This window comes from Notamacropus eugenii, chromosome 2 (genome assembly GCF_028372415.1).
Source record: "Notamacropus eugenii isolate mMacEug1 chromosome 2, mMacEug1.pri_v2, whole genome shotgun sequence".
Classification (NCBI taxonomy): Eukaryota; Metazoa; Chordata; class Mammalia; order Diprotodontia; family Macropodidae; genus Notamacropus; species Notamacropus eugenii.
The window spans coordinates 79,069,567-79,090,855 of record NC_092873.1 but is presented as its reverse complement, the minus strand read 5'-3'; the positions used below and the strand labels follow the sequence as shown (position 1 = coordinate 79,090,855).

Genomic DNA, 21,289 nt, shown 5'->3' with positions numbered 1-21,289 from the left:
CATTGAAATAACGAGGGATGTTGGTAGCTTTGACAAGAGCAGTTTCAGTGGAATGATGAGGCCTAAGGGAGGAGGTGAAAAAAGAGTGAGAAGAAAGGAAGTAGAGGTGCTCTGTGTATGTGTGTGTCTAGGCTGTTTGAAGGGATAGCAATATATATGTTGGAATCTCTTCTGTCAGGCCACATGGTGTAGTGAACAGAGTGCTAGACTAGGCATCAGCAAAACCTAGATTTTACATCCTGCTGCAGCTACTTACTAGCCATGTAGCCTCAGGCAAGATAGAGTCGCTCTGTGCCTCAGTTTCCTCTTCTGTAAAATAAGGGTTAGGTGACTTGAAAGGTCCTTTCTGGCTCCAAATCTATGATTCTATGTATAAGAGCATGAATTTGGCTAGAGAAAGACTGAGCCAGGTGCTGACCTCCTAGAGAAAGTAGAGAAAATGACCTAGGAGACTTATCACTTCATCCAGAATTTGTATCAGTAATATGCATATAATGCAGACCCCAAGGAGATTGCTGATCAAAGGGGACAAAGGAGGGATCTATGATTGGTGGTGGTAGCCAAGGACTCCCTGCCCTCACTGGTATAATGTAATGAGACTTTGCAGGAGCTAGACTAGAGTTTCTGGGAAGAGATTCTTTATGTTTGAGGAGTCAGGGCAAAGAGGAGACAAGTTGTAATAAGTGAGGTAAGTAGGAGGAATGTGACAGGAAAAGGTCTGAGGTGAAGAGAAGTTCAAAGTCTTAAAAAAAATGTTATTGTAATCTTGTTTTTAAATCTCTCCCATGTTCCTGCTTTACCTGTCGCTTGACCTGCGTTACCATTCACACAGAGCTGTCTCAAAACACAGAACCAGAAAAAGAAAAAAGAAAAACAATTCAGCACAACTCACTGTTAGTCTCGTTGCTAGTTTCCATCTTCCCCCACCTCTGTGGGGCAGGTGTCTTCTCCTATCTTTTCTTTGAGGTGACACATGCCCATTATAATTGTGAAGCATTCAGTTTTTATTGTTCTTTCCATTGACATTGCTATAAGTCATTTGGTAGAGTGTATTCCCGGTTCTGCTTCACTTCACTTTGCATCAGTTCATATAAATATTGCCATGCTTGTCTGTATTCGTTATACTCAGCATTCTGTAGAACACAGTAATACTCCATTATGTGCATGCACCATAGTTTTTTTTCTCAGTGACCTCTTTGGAGTATATGCTTAGCAACGGAATCTGTGAGTTAAAGGCTCTGCACATTTTAGTCATCTCATAATTCCAAATTGCTTTCTAAAATGGTTGAACCGGATATACTGCTTTACCAATGATGTAGTATTAGCACACTTGCCTTTCTACAATCTCCTGTTTCCATTAATTGTGTTTCTCTTATTATTAGTGATTCAGAACTTTCTTTCTTATGGTTGTTAATAGTTCGCAACATTTTCTTTGAGAACATGGTTCCCTCTGACCACTTCTCTATTAAGGAATAGCTTTTACTCATGGGTTTCTATCATTTATATATTTTGGATATCAAATTTTTATTTGATATAGAGAGGGATTTGGGAGGGAATGCAATAGTAGGAGTGGTAGCACTGAAAGAGTGTTTAATTGGAGAACCTGATGCTCTGTCAGAGGCAGCTAAGTGGTTTAGTGGATAGAATGCTGGGCTTGGAGTTGAGAAGGCCTGAGTTCAAGTCCTCACTCAGACACTCACTAAATATGAGGCCTTAGGCAGATCACTGAACCTGTTTGCCTCAGTTTCCTCATTTGCAAAATAGGAATAGTAATAGCATATACCTCCCTGGATTGCTGTGAGGATTAAATGAGATGTTTGTAAAGCACTTAACACAGTGCCTAGCACAAAGTAGGAGATACATAATAGATGCAGAGAGGAAGAGATGTGATTTTGTTAGTCATGGTTGGAGGATATGGAATTATCTGCTTGGGGTTTGATCCTTTAATGCCCAGGCCCCTAATCCTATTTTTTTCTTATGCTTCCCACTTTCAGATGTACTTGTTCTGTGTTTTCTTCCCTTCCTTCCCCTCTTTCCCTTTTCAGAGGGGAAACCCTTTGTTTGCAGAACTCCTATAAACTCCTTTTTTTGAGGAAACTTTGTAAGATATTTCACTAGTCATTAATACCCTCTCTTCCTCTAAAAAGCACTTTATCCTAACCCCAGTAACAGTCTCCTTCCCCATATTAATATTATTTTTTATTTAAATTTAATTTTTTCAATTAATAAGCATTTATTTTTTCACTTCTGCCTTCCTCATACTTCCATTTGGAAAAAAAAAAAGAAAGAAAAAGAAAATTCTTGTAACATAAGCAGGCAAGCAACAAATTCCCATATTGACTGTGTCCAAAAATGTGTCTGTATTTTACATACAAAATTATCACTTCCTTCTCTGTCAGAAAAGGCATAGAAGTCTTCATCATCAGTCCGCTGGAATCGTGACTTACCGTGTTTTCTTAAGGCTCTCAAAATTGTTTGTTTTAGCATTGTTTATGTTATGCATCAGCAAACTTGTGGGACTGAGAAAGTGACTGTAAAATTCATGACTTACGCTTTATTTTCCACACTTTACTCTGCATCAGTTCATGCAAGTTTTCCTAGGTTTCTCTGAAACTATCTCTTCATTTCTCATAATACAATAGTATTTCATTACATTCATAATTTGTTTCTCCTTTCTCTAAATGATGAGTATTCTCTCAGTTTCCCGTTGTTTGATACTACAAAAATAGGGTTATAAATATTTTGGAGTATAGGACTTTTTTCTTTCTTTAATCTCTTTTCTCTCTTTCCCCTTTCCACCACCCCACACGTTGGGAGGGAAAAAAAGTTCAAGTAAATAGGTGTAATCAAGCAAAACTGATTCCCACATTTTTATGTCTTAAAAATCTGGGTCCCAATATGCACATTGAATCTATCATTTTTCTCTCTCTGGAGATGGGTAGCATGTTTCATTGCTGGCCTCTGGAATCAAGGGTTGATCATTGATCAGAGTTCTTAAATATTTCAAAGTTGTTCGTCTTGATAATCTTGTGTAAATTGTTCTTCTGGTTCTGTTCATTTCATTTTACATCATATCACACAAGTCTCCAGGTTTTCCTGAAGTGGAATCTTTCTTCATTTCTTATAGCATAGTAGAATTCTATTATATTCACACATGATAATTTATTCTGCAATTCCCCAATTAATGGGTGCTCATCTTTTTTGGCTCCTTTGACACCACAGAAAGTTTCTATAAATATTTTCGTGCAAAAGAGTCCTTTTCCTTTTTTTTTTTGATCTCTTTGTGGTAGAGGCCAGCATTGCTGGGTTAAAGGGCATGCACAGTTTAATAACTTTTTGGACACATTTGCTTCTTAAGAATGAGTGGGTGCTTGAGCCTAAAATTAAAAAAAAAAAATGACTGGTCCACTTCACAGTGCCAATAAAAGTGCATCAGTGAGTTGACTTTCTGTAGTCCTCCAATGTATCATTTTTGCCAGTTTGTTGTGAGGTAGAACTTCAGAGTTGCTTTAATTTTATTAGTGATTTCAAATATTTTTCCCATATGATTACCGATAGCTTTGACTTTTCCTATGAAAACTACTTGTTTATAACCTCAGACCATATATCTGTTAGAGTGGTTTTTAGTTTAATAATACTGAATCAGTTCCTTATCTTGGATATGAAATTTTTATCAGAAAAACTTTCAAAGATTTTTTTCCCCATTTGAGTGTTTTCTTTTCAATTTTAACTTATATTTGCTTATACAAATATTTTTTTAATTGCCTATTGTCAAAATAGAACATATTATCTTGTGTTAATCTTTTTGTTGCTTAATCATGAAAGCTTCTACCATCCATATATCTGAAAGGTAATTTCTTCTTTAGTCCTCACTTTTGTTATCTCGATAGATATGGTGTGAGGTGTTGATCTAAATCTAATTTCTTCCAGACTGCTGTCAAGTTTTTTCAAGAGTTTTTGTTAAACAGTGAGTCCTTCCCCAATAACTGGGATCTTTGGATTTATCACATTCTGCACTACTGTTGATTTCTATGTATAATACACCTAATTGGTTCCACTGATCATCCTTTCTTTTAACCAGTACTAAATTATTTTAAAGATTACTGCTTTGTAGTACAGTTCAAGATCTGGCACCGAAACTTCCTTTTTTTCCCTTTCGTTTATTATTTTTGAGATTTTTGACCATTTAGTTTCTTTATTTTTCTAGTATAATAAAGTGGTGCACTGTTATTTTGATTGAGGAGACGCTGAATAAGTGAGTTTAGTTGGTATTGAAGGTTTTATTGTATTGGCTTACTCATGAGCAATTTATATATCTCCAATTATTTGGTTCTACCTTTATTTCCTTAAACAGTGTTTTGTAGTTATATAGATCTTGTATGTTTGTTAGTAGGTAGACTCCTGAGAATTTCATATATTGTGTAGTTATTTTAAATGGAATTCTCTATCACATCTGTCTGGATTTTGTTGGTAATATACAAGAATGGTTACAATTTGTGTGGATTTATTTTATGTCCTGCAACTTTGTTGATGTTACTGTTTACTGATGTTAATTTTTTAGTTGACTCTCTGGGATTTTTCAAGCATACATCATATCATCTGCAAAAAAAAGGGATAATTTTGTTTCTTCTTGATCTGTTTTTAGACTGGTATTTTTAACAGTATCAGATAAATACTAGGGGTGATAAAGAATATCCTTGCTTTACTCTGATCTTTTTGAAAAGGATTTTAGTTTATCCTCATTACATATAATGCTGGTTTTTCATTTTAGATACTATTAGGTACTATGTATCATGTTAGGGGAAGGCCTGCTTGTTTGCTTTCTAGAATTTTTAACAGGAATAGTTGTTTCCTTTTTTAAAAGCTTTTAACTATATTGATATAATGATTTGGGGGGTTCTTATTATTAATGTGGCTAATTTTGTTTCTTGATTTTCTGAATTTTCCAACCCTTCATTTCTGGCATAAATCAAATTTGGTTTTATACACACACACACACGTATATGTATATTACATATGCAATATATAGGCAGTTCTTGGTTTATGTAAATTTGTATTATGCAAATTTAACTTTATGTAAGGAATTATGAAATAAATCTGCATTTCAAAAAAATACTTGAGGTTAACTTTACTGTATAGTACTGTGCTCTCTTTCTGTTCCTGCTCCTCAGCTTGACTCCATAACCTCACAACCCCGCTCCCTCCAAAAAAACTTTTTTAAAAAAGCCCTCCAAGTGAAAGCAGAAGAATGAGTATGTGGAGAGACTGCCACCACCAGAGTGGATGCTTGACTTGAGACCTCCAGCACTGAGAGAGGAGACCTTTGCTCTGCTCCACCCACCTGCCCCTGTCTACTGGCTTCTCTGTCTTCCCTCAGCTTTCTACCTAGTGTCTGTCCCTTGTGAGGAAGCATACACACCTGATCCACGGCCTGTTCCCCACTCCTACACCTCCCCTTGTCTCTCATTCTTCATCTATGTCGTTGTCTAGCCCATACGTCTCCTCTGTCCTGGTCTTCATGTGAATTTGAACCATGTGGTAGACACCTTCCTTCCAAAGGCCCCCTGTTCTAGCTTTCTTCCCTCTCTTCCCCACTTCTGCAGGTTAAGTAAAAATTGTTTTTATGTAGAGGTTTGCAGAATGGTCCACTTACATAAAGAGGTGTGTGTATGTGTTATACATACGTAGATACATGGTTTTTTGCATTGATATTCATTAGGGATATTGGTCTGTAGTTTTCATTGTTTTGACTTACCTTGGTTTAAGCATTTAAGGCCATATTTGTATCATAGAAAGAATTTAGCAGGATGCCTTCTTTTGCTATTCTTGCAAATAGTTTGTGTAATACCGGAATTAATTGTGCTTTCAATATTTGATGGAGTTTACTTGTACATCTATCTGGTCCTGAGGTTTTTTCTTTAGGAGTTCATTTATGACTTGTTCAGTTTCTTTTTCTGAGACTGAGTTGTTTAAATTCTCCTTTTCTTGTTCTGTTAGTCTGGATATTTCACCTTTTTTTGTAGATACTTGCCCATTTTCTTTAAGTTGTCAGTTTATTGGCATATAATTACATAAAGATTTCTAATAATATCCTTTCTTTTGTTGTGAGTTCTCCTTTTCATTTTTGATACTGATAAACTGACTTTCTTTTTAATTAATTTAGCTAATGGTTTAATCTATTCCCCCCCCCCTCAAAAAACGACAAATACCCGACTCATTTTATTTATGATCAATGTAGCTTTTTAAAATTTTTGTTTTCAGTTTTGCTAAACTCTTCTATGATTGCTGTGTTGGCATTTAATTGGGATTTTTAAATTTGTTAGTTTTCTAGTTTTTTTTAGTTGCATGCCCAATTAATTGATCTTTCTTTTGTTGATGAAAGTGTTTAGAGATAGAAAGTTTTCCGTAAGACCTGCTTTGACTGCATCCAGAAATTTTTTCAAATGTTTCTCATTGTTATTATCTTTAAACAATAATCGTATCTTTTTAATGATTTGTTCTATATAGGATTTTACTTAAAATTTTTGAATCACTATTAAGTAATGATATTGGTCTATAGTTTACCTTCCAGTTAATTTTTAATCATTCTTCAAAGGTCCCATATTAATATAACTTTTATTGTATTGTGTAAAGAATGGGGTTAATGTTTTTGCTTTTCTTTGTGATATTTTTATGCCCTGATTCATGGCTAATTTTTGTAGATATGCCATGTACAGCTGAGAAATGTGTATATTCCTCCCATTTGATAATTACTAGAGATCTTCCAAAATTTTATTTAGTTCCTTTATGTCTTCTTGTTTATTTTTTGGTTAAGTTTGTCTAGCTCTGAGAGTGGTACATTGAGGTCCTCTACTAGTTTACCATCCATTTCTCTCTGTAACTCATTTAGTTTTTAATAAAATGAGTCTTTGCTATTGCTTTGTCTGAGATCATGGTCACTATCCCTACTATGTTTCTTATAAACAATATACCTTTGGATTCGCCTTTCTAATCCACTTTATCTTCTTCCGTTTTATAGGTAAGCTTATCTTAATCACAGTTGTGATCATTCCCATTTGTCCTATTATCTTATAATTTTTCTTCTTCTTGTTCCCTGTTCTTTTTTCATCATAAGTTCTTACTACTTCGTGGTTTCCACTTAACACCTTCTTACACTTCTCACCTCCATGTACTTGTACTCTTCATCAGCCTGCTTGCTTTGAATAAAACCCAGTACCTCACTATTTCAATGAGGAAAAAGGAGTCCTATCTTAATGAAAGAAAAGGTCATCCTGTTATTTTCAGATGGAGAACAAAACAAATGGCTATCAAATTGTGGACAAATAGAGGTTCTGCCAAACTTTCTTGAATAAACAATGAACCATTTATAATTAGTGTATGAATTTATATGCAGTGTCAGTGAGGGCTGACAAAGGGTCTGTGAATGATTTGAGTATGTTAAATGCACTTGTAATAATAATAACTTGTGCTTTTAATATTGTTTTTTGTGTTTATAAGGCACTTTTATCACAATAACATATCAGGTAGTTAGTGCAGGTATTATGCTGATATGGAGCCCATTCAAACTCCCAGATTTTTTTTTCAGTTAAATTTTTGTCTAGCAGCGTGCTTTCTCTCTTTCATTGTGTAGTTGTCCTTTTTTAAAATCCAGGTTTATAACTTGAATAGTTTTTCCTTTTAAATTTAATCTTAATAAATTTGACCCATTTTTCTCATCTGTTGACATTCTTGGATTCCATTTTTGTTGTCTGGATGTGTTAGCTGTCACTTCTGGTTTTATGTTAGCTGTCAGTTTTATTAGCTTCCTATCTGTAACTTCATCTCTCCTACTTATTCATAAAGAGAGCATAAAGAAACCTGAGGAGACCTAGTCCCTTAACAAACTTCCACCCATTTCATGAACTTAATCTAAAGTTTTCTTGATTTGGTCCACAAAGATATTTTGCAAGACTTTGTCAAGTCACTTGGAAAAATGCAGGTATATTTATGACATTCCTCTGCCAGAAATTAGATTTGTTATTGTTTAGTCGAATCCAGCTCTTTAAGACCCTATTCAAGGGTTCTTGGCAAAGATGCTGCATTGGTTTGCCATTTCCTTTTCCAACTCATTTTTACATTTGAGGAACTGAGGCAAACAAAGTGAAGTGACTTGCCCGAGGTCACACACTAGAATATTTCTGGGGTCGGATTTGAACTCATGAAGCATGAAATTTTCCAGTTTCCAAGCCTAGAGCTCTATCCACTGGGCCACCTAGCTGCCCCCTAATAGGTTAGTATTGCCTATTCACTGTTTTTGTTTTTTCCAGTCTAGCAAGCATTTGTCAAGCACTTGCCTTCTACTCAGGGATAGCAAATTGCATTATGCTACGGTCAGATTCTATTGTGTTTAGTTTGGGACACTACTTGTGTTAAAAAGTTAATAACAGAGGGAAACACAATCAGAGGAGTAGTCTGGGAATTTCTGAAAACTCTGCCATGTTAGAAATGATTTAGGAGCCCATGGAGTTATTAGTCTGGGAAAGAGAAGACATGTAAATGTGATTGCTTTATTCTGATATTTGAAGGGTTGTCTGAAGGGACTAAACATAGTGAGGGGGAGGCAGCTAGGGGAGTCAGTGGAGGCAGTTTTGGGCTCCTTCCCTATCTGTGAAATGAAGATAACAATGGTATCTACCTCCAGAGTTGAGGACCACATATATGTAAAGTGCTTTGAAAACCTCAGAACTAGTTGTTGTTGTTAAACTCTGTACCTCCAGGGGGCAGAACTGTGTTGGACAAATGGTGTCAGAAAGCTTTTCAGTTTCAGAGTGGATTATGGGAGAATTTTAGTTTTGTTGTCCTTTCTTTTATACTACAGAGATATCCTCCACCTTCCATTGTACCCTTCCTAACAACAGAAAAACAAAACCTAGCCAAAATTCTTAATAAGTCTCCTATAACATTCTTAAACCCTCTCTTTACTGAGAGAAGGAAAGTATGATTCTGTCAGCTTAGTCTCTGGCTTCCATTATGTCCCTACTAAAATTCTACCTTCTATTGGAATACTTTCCCCACCCCCTCTTAATTCCAGTGCCTTCCTCTGTTAATTATTTCCTAATTATCCTCTAGTTTGCTTTGTATTTGTTCTCATGCTACTTCCTCTGTTAGATTGTAAGCTCCTTGAGGACAGGATATGTCTTTGTGCCTCTTTTTAAAATCTCCAGCGGCTTGTAGCACTGTGCCTGGCACTTGTAGGTGCTTAATAAATATTGATTGATTGGTCTTATCTTTTTCAGAATATTTTCATAGATATGCAAATTGAGATCCAGAGAAAGTCAAGTTACTTTGCCTAAGGTAATTACAGCTAGTTAGTTGTAGGATGAGTTCTGAAACAATGCTGCCACTCCCTCCCCCATTTAAAAAAAAGAAATAATGAGGGAACTAAGAACTAGAGAATTCAAGTGACTTGTTTAAGGGTAAATCACTTGCCTGATGCGTACTAAATGCTTGTTTGTACCTCTGTAGTTTTTACCACTCTGCTTTTCAGGGTAAATATTATTAAATGCTTGACTGAGAACTTGATTCTGAACTTAAGTCCTATGACTCAAAATTCAGCATTCTTTCCATAATATTCCACTGCCTCCCTCCTGATTCAGAAGCTTTTCACTGTTCTTCCCCTGCTATTGCCTCCTTCATACCCTTCTCCTTGCCAAGGCACTCTTAAAGTTCCCTCCTTCTGCAGGAGATCCATCTCTGTTATCACCCCCCTCCCTCTTTAGTTTTCATCTTCTCTTTATATACCTGTTTATAATTGCCCTCTTTTTAACCTCACCTGATCCAACCTGCTAGCTGGAAGAGATACAGATTTATATCTCTTCTTCCTTTCTTATTTTAAACAATGAGAATTCAGATGCCTCCACATCCTCTTTTCTCATTCACTTCTTAACTCTGTCCAGTTAGGAGGGGAGAATTGGGGAAATTATCGATTGCTTTTTGGACAAAAACATAGACTTCATTATATTTCCCCCCCAGTCCTCCACTCCTAACTCTCCTGTTGCTGTTGAAGGGACCACCATCCTCCCAGTCACTCAGCCTTGAAACCTCAGTTTCATCATCACTCTCATTCACACCATGTCTCTAGTCTCTTGTCCAATCTTGTTTTCATCTTCACGGAATCTCGTGTATACATCCTCTTTGCTTCACTCATAGCCATTGCCATGGTACAGGCTTTCATCACTTGTCCCCTGGGCTTCAGGAATAGTGTCTCATTGGTCAGTTTGATTGAAGTCTCCTTCACCACTTTAATATAACTTTCACTCAGCTACCAAAATCATTTTCCTAAAGCACAGTTCTGCTTATGTCCTTTTTTCTGTCCTACCTGCACTCTCTTCCCCCTTCACCTCCCATCAGTAAACTTGAGTGGTTCCTTGTTAGCTCCAGGATCAAAAATAAAATTTTCCATTTGGCAGTTAGAGGAGTCTAGATGGTTCAGGCACCTGGACTCAGGAAGATCTGAGTTCACATCTAGTCTCAGACACTTGCTAACTGTAACTAACTGTAACTCTGGGCAAGTCACTTAACCTCAGTTTGCTTTAATCCACTGTCAAAGGAAATAGCCACCCATTCCACTATCTTTGCCAAGAAAACCCCATGGATAGCATTGGTGTGCTATGATCCACAGGGTCATGAAGAATCAGACATAATTGACAACACTTGACATGTAAGGCCCTTTACAACGGGTGTGTGTGTGTGTGTGTGTATGTGTGTGTGTCTGATCTCTTAGGATACTAGCTCTGTGAAAACTGGTGGGGAATTTTGTTGATTTTTTGGCCATTCCTTTGTATCCTCTCCCTGGCATATAGCAAATGCTTAATAAATGCTTATTTACTGACATTTAATGACAGTTGCTTCCCATGGAGTAGGTTGAAGTTTACTTGGCACAGTGATGAAAAGATCTCTTAGCAAATTAATTTAGCAAATGTTATAATTTATTTGATTAAGAACCTTTCCTCCCTAAAAATGTTAGCTTTTAAAATTGTGGCAAAAGTTACAAAAATTAGCTGTTTTGGTCTTTAAGGAAATTTTAAGAAATGAGATGTTTTCACCATGAACCTTTCTTGGAGGGGTGGGGAGGCAAATGGTAAATGAATCTTAAATATTCATTAAGGCAAAGAAGGCAGAACTCAGACAACACTCCCAGTAGCAGATATTTCAGACTAAAATGATATTCCTTGAAAAATTTAGTGTAATTCAGAATATTTCTTTCTTTACAAAGATTTTTGTTTGGTTGTATCTTATAAGATTTTTTTTTTAGACTGCTTTTGCCTCAGGTACCTCTTTGTTTTATGAGATAGTTCCTTTTGTTCATCATCCTTCATAAGATTTTACAAATCAGTTTATATTTAACTTGGTGTTATTGCCTTTGGCACCCAAATCTCTTGCTATTCTGCATGCTAGAATCAGTTTTTTAAAAAAAGAATAAGAAATAGTTGAAGCAGTTTAATCCAGAACTATTAAGTGACTGAAAATATTGGAAGTGGACTTCAGAAATGACATTAACACTGATTACAATAATTTTATCCAGGAATTTAATCAATGTAAATTAATTGGCACAACAAAGAGACTAAGAATGTTCAGCATCTTAGAAGATACTGTAAACACCTTCATGGTCAGTATCATTTCATAAAGCAAAGAGAAGCAGTAGAGGGTAAAATCAAGTTTAAAGTCATCCTAAGAGCATTAAGAGGGAGTGGATAGAGTCCGAAAGATTCTTCTTCCGGAGTTCAAATCCAACCTCAGATACTTACTAGCTGTGTGATGTGGCCAAGTCACTTAGCCATTTGCTTCATCTGTAAAATGACTTGAAGAAGAAAATAGAAAACTACTCCAGTATCTTTGCTAAGAAAACCCCAGATGGGGTTGAGAAGAGTCAGACTCAACTGTGAAATGGCTAAAGAACCACAAAGAGCATTCAGAGTAGAATGAGGACAACAGAAGGAAACTAGAAAAGATTTGCAAAAAGCATTTTAACCAATTGTTTCCTATATCTTGGACTACAGAGCCACCACACATATCTACAAGCCTACTATGTTTTACTGCCCCTTTACCCTGCACACTTGGACTGGATAATCATAGCCCTGGATCTCTTATAACAGGAGCAAAGTCAAGAAAAGCAGCCAAACTTTCCTATATTGTATATGGAGGAGGTACATGCTGGAGCAACTCAGTTTTTTCCTCAGGCTTCTAAACTTTTTTCTTAGCATCCAAAGTAGTCAAAGTTTTATTTGTCATTTGGTATGTCCTGACCCCTATGTCCTCCATTAAGATAGAGTGAAGTGCTGTGGGCTTGGAGTCTAGACCCTGTCGCCAACTCAAATCATTTTCCTTTTTTAGATTGCAGTTTCTTCATCTCTGAATGAGGGAGATTGATGTTTAAGGTCCCTTTCAAGCTCTAACATTCTTTGAGTTTGCATTTTTAAATCAGGTTGTGAAATAAAGGGTGATCTGGATTAATGAGATTTGCGCATACAAGTCAGCTTTTGATTAAATATTCCGATGAGGGGTGGGAGGCACTTCGCCTGCTAATATATGCCACCTTTCTTAAGGAAATCATGGCCTGCTTTTTTTTTTCCAATAAAACTGTAATTGTTCTGAGGAACTTCGTAGTTCTAGTATCTGAGTTTGTAGGCGGTCCCTTGCTGTGTCTACTTGGCCCCTTGATTGCATATGCCCAAGATGAAAGTTTGTTTTTGCAATTTTCTCAAGGGCTTGAATTTCTCAGAATTTTTGCACATTTGGACTTTTTATGAAAAATGAGAGCTCTTTTTTCCTCTGATTTGCCGAAGAACCCTCAGGGCCATGCAGACTTTACCCCTAGTGATTCTCTGAAGGAAAGATTATCCAGCATTGTAGGGCGTATTCTATCCCTGTGGTTTACTTGACCCGCCTACTCTTTATTGCTAAAGCATTAAAACAGTTCCTCAGAAATTGGGAGGAGGCTGTTTTGGCTTTTGGTGAAGGCTTGTCAAATTATTGGCTTCTTCTGTTGCAAGGGAGGGTTAAACCATAACTTTGCTCAGGAATCCAGCTTTGATGAATGCAGACCTTTGCAACTATCTGAGAAATGATAATATTGGGAAAACTAGAATTTCAGTTTGTTATTGGGTATGAGTTCTGAGTGACATCTATGTCAAGCATAGAAATGCTTTTGGAATCAAAACTAAAGTGATTTCTGGGCTTTCTATCTACTTTCTATTTCTTGTTCTCTCTAAGTCTAGATAATAAAGATGTTAAAATTGTTCATTCATTGTCATATAGTAACTATGAACACTATCATAAGGAAAAGCTTTTTAAAAATAACTGTCTAGAAGTGGAATGGGTTGCCCAGGAGCTCATGTGTTCCCTGTCACTTGGAGGTCTTTGAGTGAAAGCTTGTCAGGGATATTGAAGAGATTTCTGGTCAGGTTTAAGTTGAAATAAATGTCATTTGAGGTTCTTTCCATTTTTTGTGATTCTGGGATTCTGGTGACTGTTCTGTCTGAAACGTACACAGGTAATTAGCCTTCAAGTAATTTGAAGAGGGAGAGAGCATCAGAACCATAGAGGATCAGCATGGCTTCGTGGAGGAAGATGTACCTTGAGCTGACTCTTGAAGAGAGTCAGGGATTTTGAGGCCCAAAGATAGAGGCACATTGTAGGCATGGGAGATGGCCTGTACAAGTACCCAGAAGTAGGAGGTGGGATTTGGAAATGTTTAGTCCAGTTTGTCTAGAACCCAGAATGCATAAAAGGGAGTAATGAAATGATGAATCAGGTCATGGAAAGGCTTCCAAACTGAGAAATTTGTGGTGTATCCTAGAAGCAATGGGATGCCATCAAAGGGTTTTGATAATGGAGGAGAATGAAGGAATAACCATTTATATAGCACTTATTGTATACTAGGCAATATGCAGGATGCTTTTTACAAATACATCATTTGATCCTCACAACAGTTGTGCAAGATAGGTGATCTTATCATCTCCATTTTACAGTTGAGGAAGGTGAGGTAAATAGAGATTAAGCAACTTGTCCAGAGTCATGAAGCAAGTGAGTGTCTGTTGACCTCAGGTCTTCCGGACACCAGACCCAGCAGTCTATCCGCTGGCCCACTCACTGCCTTTGAGAGATATGTTCAGACCTATGCCTTAAGAAGATTCTTTCTGCAGGGGGTGGAGGTTGATTTGCAGAGGAGAGAGATGAAAACTTATCATAAGTTCAGGCAGGAGGTGATAGAATGGTCGCCATGCAGGTGGAGAGAGAAGCAGAATTGGGTCATCCAGGCTTAGGGATTGTTTGTTTTGAACATGACTGGTGATATCCTCCACACAAATAGGGAAATTTTGGAGACAAGGACATGTTCAGGAGGGAAGATAGTCTGGCTTTGGGCATGTTGCAGAAGACAGTCTATACTGAGGGCATTCACTGCCTTTCCCATCATTTTTCCTAATGCCCAAACAAGTCTCCTCATTTTTCTCTGAAACATCCCTTGTCTGTCAATGTTGCCATAACTGTGCCTCCCGCTAGCTGGTCCCTTGCCTGAGTTGCCACCTTCTTTGCTTCTTCCCCCCATCATCTGAATTCTACCCATCCTTTAAAACCTAATTAAGGGATTGGCTTCTGTCTAGAAAAATGTCAGGAGAGGAAAGAAGAGGATGAGTGGAGACAAATTTGATTTTAGAGAAAATAGAAAAGGTGCTTCCTGTGCTATTCGCACTTTTCACTAGAGCTGCAGTCTTGGTGATCCACAGTAGATAAGCCAGGAGTTCATTTGTTGCCATCAAGGCAGTATGAGATCCCTGAATGTTCCTCATTTCCTCTTTTTGGTAAATACTAATTAAGATGATAAGGATTGTTGGGGGGATTGGGGGAAGGAGTTCCTTCATCTTTCTCAATAATTCCCTTTCCCTCTAGGGCAAACTGGCCTCCTTTTTCCTATCCAGAGTTGAAGCCTTGAGCCCTCAACTCCAGCAGGTAAAAGGGTTGTGGGGAGGACATAGTAATGGAGACTGGAAAGGGTAGGGTGGGGAAGAATGCAGGAAAGGCTAGATCTCCCTGCATTTAACTGTGGCAGTCATATAGAATACAAGGTCCCTAGTATTGGGATGATTCTGTATCTTTGCCCGTATAGTCCTCCCCCTACATTTTTCTCTTGCCTCTGGCTGATTCTAGTCTAAGATTTGTCTTTCTTTCCTACCCAACCCACATAGACACCTTTACCTACTTCCTTGTCTCTTCCCCTATTTCTGTGTGTCTTCTTCTGAGCTCATTGTGTCTTGGTCTTCCTTTCTTCCTTTGTTTCCCTCAGGTTTAGAATCGATTTTCCACCACCATCCCCTACCCCCATTCCATGTTTCTCACTGGTACTTGGGGAGGATCACAGAGTGATTCCCTTGGGTGACCCAGTTCCTGACTCTCCTCCCTACTATAGTTGGCGTGTGAGTGTTACGCGAGGTTACCTGCCCTGGGGGCTGGCTTCTCCCAGGGCCTGAAGCACACAGAGAGCTGGGAACAAGAGTTACATTGTCTACTGGCCTCACTACATGGCCTTTTGGGGGCCCTCTACGAGGGTGCTGAGACTGGTATGGTTGGGTCAGGATTAGTGGCTGGGAGAATGGTGGGGTTGATTGCTGTGATCCTTGGGAAGGGTGGGGAGGGAGATTGTTGCCAGAATGTCGTGGTTGGGGGTTGAGGGATGACTGGCAAGGGATCATTAATTCATTGATTATCTCTTGACTCCTGTGGGAAAAACACCCCTTATGCTAAATAAGGCAAAGATAGAGGTGGGGATCCGAGAAAGCTTGAGAAGCTCTCCTTTTGATGAAACAGAACAGGACCTGTGGAGATGAAAAGCATGTCTACTTTAGGCATGACTATAAGGGTACTTTACCTGAGCAGGGCAGAGTTAATCTGGGAAGATATCTTGAATTTGAATTTTGGGAAGAGTGGCACAATTTGGCAAGGGGATGACTAAAGACAGGAAGTTTATTGGCTTTCATTTTGTGTGTGTGTGTGTGTGTGTGTGTGTGTGTGCGCGTGCGTGCGTGCGTGTGTGTGTGTGTGTGTGTGTGTGTGTGTGTGTATGTGTATCCAGCCCCGATACAATATGAAGGTCCTGGAGTGGAGCTGCTGCTGCCACCCCCTGCAGATAATGATGTTCATGGTCTTCTCCAGCTTCGACAAAGGTTTTCAGGGCTGGCCCGATGTCTGGGTCTCATGCTCAGGTGTGAGAAAGGGAATGACATGGTATGGGGAGGTGGGAATTGGGGGGTGGGAAAATGATAAATGTTGAAGAGGGAGGGCCTGGAAAGAGACAGAGTGAGAGGTGGAGTCACGAGGGATTAGGATTCAGCTCTTGCTGGGTTGTGGAAGGCAAGAAATGATACTGGGCTGGGCCTCAGGGAAGCAATGAAAGGACCAGGGTAAAAAGGGCTGGTCCCTTGGAGGGCCCAGGCCTGATAGCATGTTGTCCCTGCCTCCACTTACAGCTCAGAATTTGGGGCACCAGTGTCTGTGCCAGTGCAGGACATACTGGACATTATCTGCCGGACCCTCAGTGTTAGTGGCAAGAATATTGTAAGTGAAGAACTACCACCCATATCTTCATAGATTACCTGTGCTGTCCTTACCTGCCCTAGGATCCCTTGACTCCCTAAGAATCACAGCTCTTTTTACTCTTCTGGCTTCCTCTCCAAAAATGCCTATACCTTTTCACTTTTCCTCACTTCCTTTCTTCATTGCCTCCTTACCTTCCTTGCCTTTCACCCCTCTACCCTATTCCCAGCCTGCCCTTGCATCATGAACATACTGATTTCTCTCCTGACCAGAGCTGGCTGGGGGATGGTCCTTTAAGGCTACTGCTGTTGCCCTCTATCCACCTGGAGGCCCTGGATCTGCTCTCTGCCCTTATCCTTTCGTGAGTGTGATTGGGGAAGGGGGAGTTGTTGAGGGAGTTGGGAAGTGATCTCAAGTATTCATATTCTCCCCTCACTCTTCCAGGTGTGGGAGTCGACTTGTTCGATTTGGGGGACTTATCTGCCGCCTGCTTCCCCAGGTCCTTAACACCTGGAGTGCTGGGCGAGACCCCCTTCCCCCAGGCCAGGAGAGACCTTATAGGTAATGAAGCTCGAGGAATGTTGTAGCAGCATTGGGAAGCATAGAAGGGTTATAGGAAGAAATCAACTGAGAGGATTGTGTGAGAGGTGGGTTCTGAGAGAGGAGTGGAGAGAAAAGACTGCTTTCACACCCATAACTCTGTCCCTTTGTCTCCCAGTGCAGTTCGGGCGAAGGTGTACTCAGTGCTGGAACTGTGGGTACAGACCTGTGGGGCTGGGGCTGGGGTACTCCAGGGGGGAGCTCAGTCTGAGGCTCTGCTCACTCACCTGCTTAGTGACATCTTCCCACCTGCTGATGCCCTCAAGGTGAGGCCTGGAGTTTTCAACCTCAGTCTCTCCCAAATACACTTCCAACCTGACTCTGCCTCCTTTATTCCTTTCCTTCCTCACTCACCCTGCTACCTTTCTCCTTTTTTATTTATCATACTTCCAAATTACCCACTAATAATACTCTTCCTGCCCTCCCCCCAACATCCACCTCCATCCCCAAGCTTCGTGGTCCCCGAGTTACCCAAGATGGAGGATTGCAGTCTGGGAAGCCTAGTGCCCCCAAGAAACTAAAGTTGGACTCAGGGGAAGCTGTGGTCCCACCCATGCACAGAAAGGGGGATAGCAATGCCAACAGCGATGTCTGTACCACTGCCCTGAGAGGTGAGGCTCCTTGACAGCAATGAGAAATGTTTGCTTAATTTGGGGGAGTCAGTCCAGTGACCCTCACTCATGTGAACCCCTTCCCATCCTCCCAGGTTTGAGCCGGACCATCCTCATGTGCGGGCCCCTCATCAAGGAAGAGACTCACAGAGTTGGTCCCCTGCATCGGGATCTTGGATTTGGGGTGGAGGGTGAAGGGGTGAAGCCTGGCATGTTGGTGACTAGAGTGACTGGCCTTTTCTTCCCTTCCTCCCCCTACAATATGTTGTCTTTGGTGGTAGAATCGAGGGAGGAGAGGGAGTGGGGGGTTGTCGCTTAGTGTGTGACCTCTCTTTTTGACTCCCCCAGCGACTCCATGAGCTGACATTGCCCATGGTGATGGGTACCCAACAGGGTGAGATTCCTGGAGGTTCTCCCTATACCAGTGCCCGATGTCGCCGAGAGCTCTACCGCCTGCTCCTTGCTCTATTGCTGGCACCAGCACCACAATGCCCTCCCCCCCTCACCTGTGCCCTGCAAGCCTTCTCCCTTGGCCAGCGTGAGGAGAACCTTGAGGTACCTACCTCTGAATGCCCTCACTTCTCTGGGAGATACTCCCTTGTCTTAGCCTCTGACCTAAGGTTTCTGACTATCTTGGGCAAACCCCAGTCTATCAGTGGACAGTCCTAGCTCTTTTCCCTATCACTGTGTTACATCCCAGGTCTTCCCTTGCCCTGGAGCTCAGCTCCTGTTTTTCTCCCTTCTGCCTTGTTCAGTCCCTTCCTGACTTGGCTCCTCTCAGATTCTTCTCTGCCCTTCTCGTCTTCTCTCCCCTGGTGCTAATAGTCCCGTGTTCTCTCTTCTCCCTCCTCCAGGTCTCTTCCTTCTGCTCTGAGGCACTAGTGACCTGTGCTGCCTTGGCCCACCCCCGAGTCCCTCCTCTCCAGTCCCCAGGTCCCTCCAGCCCCCCAACTGCTCCCTCAACTCAGCCTGAGCCCCCTTCTCCCTTCCGGGCCCCACCTTTCCATCCCCCTGGCCCTCGGCCCCCAGTCTCTGCCACAGCTAACCACCTGGGCCTCCCTGTCCCAGGCTTGGTGTCTGTACCCCCTCGACTTCTCCCTGGCCCTGAAAACCATCGGGCAGCCCTTAGTGAGGATTCTGCCCCAGCCCCTGCTGGGACATCCCCACCCTCCCAGCCTCCAGATGAGGCCTTTGGAGGGAGGCCTCCCCGACCAGCATTTGTTCATTATGAGAAGGAGGAGACATCGGATGTGGAGATTTCTCTGGAGAGTGACTCAGATGACAGTGTGGTGATTGTGCCAGAGGGGTTACTGCCCCTGCCCCCTGCGCCACCCCAGGGTGGCACACCACCCCCAGCACCACCTGTTGTTGCTACCCCCGCCTCCCCACCTCTGCCACCCAAAGAAGAGCCTGAGGAGCTGCCCCCTGCTCCAGGCCCCCTCCCACCTCCACCAGGGCCTGGACCCCTCCCCCCACCCCAGCTGGTGGCCGAAGGGACGCCTGGGGGAGGGCCCCCTCCACTGGAAGAAGACCTGACAGTTATCAACATCAACAGCAGTGATGAGGAAGAGGAGGAGGAGGAGGAAGAGGAAGAGGAAGAGGAGGAGGACTTCCCAGAAGATGAGGAGGAGGAGGATGAGGAAGAGGAATATTTTGAAGAGGAAGAAGAAGAGGAGGAAGAATTTGAAGAGGAGTTTGAGGAAGAAGAGGAAGGAGAGCTGGAGGAAGAGGAGGAAGAGGAGGAGGAGGAAGAAGAAGAGGAAGAGCTAGAGGAGGTAGACTTTGAGGCAGCAGAGGGTGAGGTGGAGGACAGGGGAGCCCCTCCCCCAGGCTCCTCTCCCCCTCCCCCTCCCTCTGAGCCCCCTAAGGAGGAGCCAGAGCCGGGCCTCCTGATGGAAGTAGAAGAACCCAGTGCTGAGGATGAGAAGGAGGCTGATGGGGCGGCTCCCCAGGGCCCTGAGGCTTCATGCCCTCAAGGGGAAAGGGAGGAAGAAGCTAGAACGGCTGGGCCAGAAGCACCCCCTGCTGAAGAGCGGGCTGGAAATGAGCCCCCTGCTTCAGGTGGGGAGGGGACTGACGGGAGGGGCCATCAGGAGCCCCCCCCAGCCAAGGCTGCTGAGGCGCCAGCAACAGAGACCGAAGCGGCCCCCGTGGGGGAGGTAAGAGGGACGTGGACAGGAGGGGGGTGCTGGCGGGCGGAGGAGGGGGAGGCTGCTTCACAGGCCAATTGCAGCTTCCAACCTCATCTGTACTTCCCTTTTGTCTGTGGCTTTCTACCTCTCCAGAAGGAACAGGATGACACAGCTGCTATGCTGGCCGATTTCATTGACTGCCCCCCTGATGAAGAGAAGCCAACACCCCCACCTGAGCCTGACTCCTAGCACCCCCTCCACACTCACACCGCCCAGGTCTTCAACTTCAATAAAATCATTATCTGTATATCAGCCACAGTCTCTGCTTCTGCTTTTGCCTGCTGCACCCCAAACATTTTGTCTTAGAAGCTATCTCAGACCTGATGGGAGGAGATATTGGCCTGCTCTCTCCCTCTGCACTCATCTCTCCTTTATCTCTTTCCCTCTTCTTTCCAACCTCTAACCATCTCTGCGGAGACCAAAGCCCAGCAGTCTCATCTTTTCTTTTCCATCAGCAGTCGTCCTGGGTTCTGATTGACCATATCAACATTTTTAGAGTGCTTTCAGAATTCAGTCATTGTTTTAACACCCATAACAATAATAATAGAACCACAGTATTGCCTCAGGTAATTAGGTTGAGGGGGTGGGTGTCAAGTATTGTTGTTTCCATTTTTCAGGAATGAAAAGTGAGACCTAGAAGAGAAATGATGTAGAGGAGAAGGTCCCACAGAGAAACTAGGAATGTACCACACCTAATACACAGACCTTCATCTGGATGTAAAGAGGGGTCTTCTATACTTAAAGAACTTTGTGTGGTCTGGTAGGGGAGGTGATATTTCAACTAAAATGGTTGCAAATAGTTGGGTTATCCATAGAGTGTTAACACTGCTGGAGACCTTGGGAATGATGTGGTTCAGCCCCCCAGGGTTATTAGGAAGCAGAATCAAGAGTAGTAAGGTGATTGAGCCAAGGTTACACAAGTAGGTGGCAGAGCCAAGACTTGAACCCAGATCCTCAACTCTTAAGGCAGTACTCCTTTGAGGCAATGTTATGTCCCCAACTGGATTTCCATTTAGGGGATAGACTTAGAGGAAGAACTCTTCATTTGGAACAAGAAAGGCTGAAAGGGGATGCCAATTGAAAGTTATAAGGCATGAAAGGAATGAGTGAGAGGTATTGGAATTTTGGGATCTTTGAAAGTATTCTGAAGAATGGGTGTGACCTCAACTCTCAGCTGCTTTGCAGCTGGACAAATGCTGTTCATTTCCTCAAGGCTGCTGATAGTCCTTGATACTCTGGATTTCCTCTCCAGGCAGAAAGTCTAGCAATCGCCTGTGAATTTGGAGACTTGGATTCTAGTTCCGGCTTTTACTTTGA

At 41.7% G+C, this 21,289-nt stretch overlaps 2 protein-coding genes across 2 annotated transcripts in view; both read left to right on the top strand.

The window, feature by feature from the left end:
- PELP1 (proline, glutamate and leucine rich protein 1) overlaps positions 1 to 20,224 on the top strand; it is a 31,863-nt gene extending 11,639 nt beyond the window's left edge. Inside the window, exons 6-17 of the mRNA XM_072641281.1 lie at positions 14,929 to 14,988; positions 15,446 to 15,596; positions 16,109 to 16,238; positions 16,503 to 16,590; positions 16,842 to 16,930; positions 17,014 to 17,130; positions 17,288 to 17,435; positions 17,621 to 17,780; positions 17,876 to 17,931; positions 18,129 to 18,335; positions 18,635 to 19,939; positions 20,066 to 20,224. Of these exons, the coding sequence (XP_072497382.1) occupies positions 14,929 to 14,988; positions 15,446 to 15,596; positions 16,109 to 16,238; positions 16,503 to 16,590; positions 16,842 to 16,930; positions 17,014 to 17,130; positions 17,288 to 17,435; positions 17,621 to 17,780; positions 17,876 to 17,931; positions 18,129 to 18,335; positions 18,635 to 19,939; positions 20,066 to 20,161 (2,607 nt within the window). The 3' untranslated portion in view covers positions 20,162 to 20,224. The remainder of the gene's footprint in view (positions 1 to 14,928; positions 14,989 to 15,445; positions 15,597 to 16,108; positions 16,239 to 16,502; positions 16,591 to 16,841; positions 16,931 to 17,013; positions 17,131 to 17,287; positions 17,436 to 17,620; positions 17,781 to 17,875; positions 17,932 to 18,128; positions 18,336 to 18,634; positions 19,940 to 20,065) is intronic.
- The window catches only part of LOC140525687 (polyunsaturated fatty acid lipoxygenase ALOX15-like), a 56,022-nt gene that overhangs the window by 6,476 nt on the left and 28,257 nt on the right, over positions 1 to 21,289 (top strand). The window lies entirely within an intron of this gene.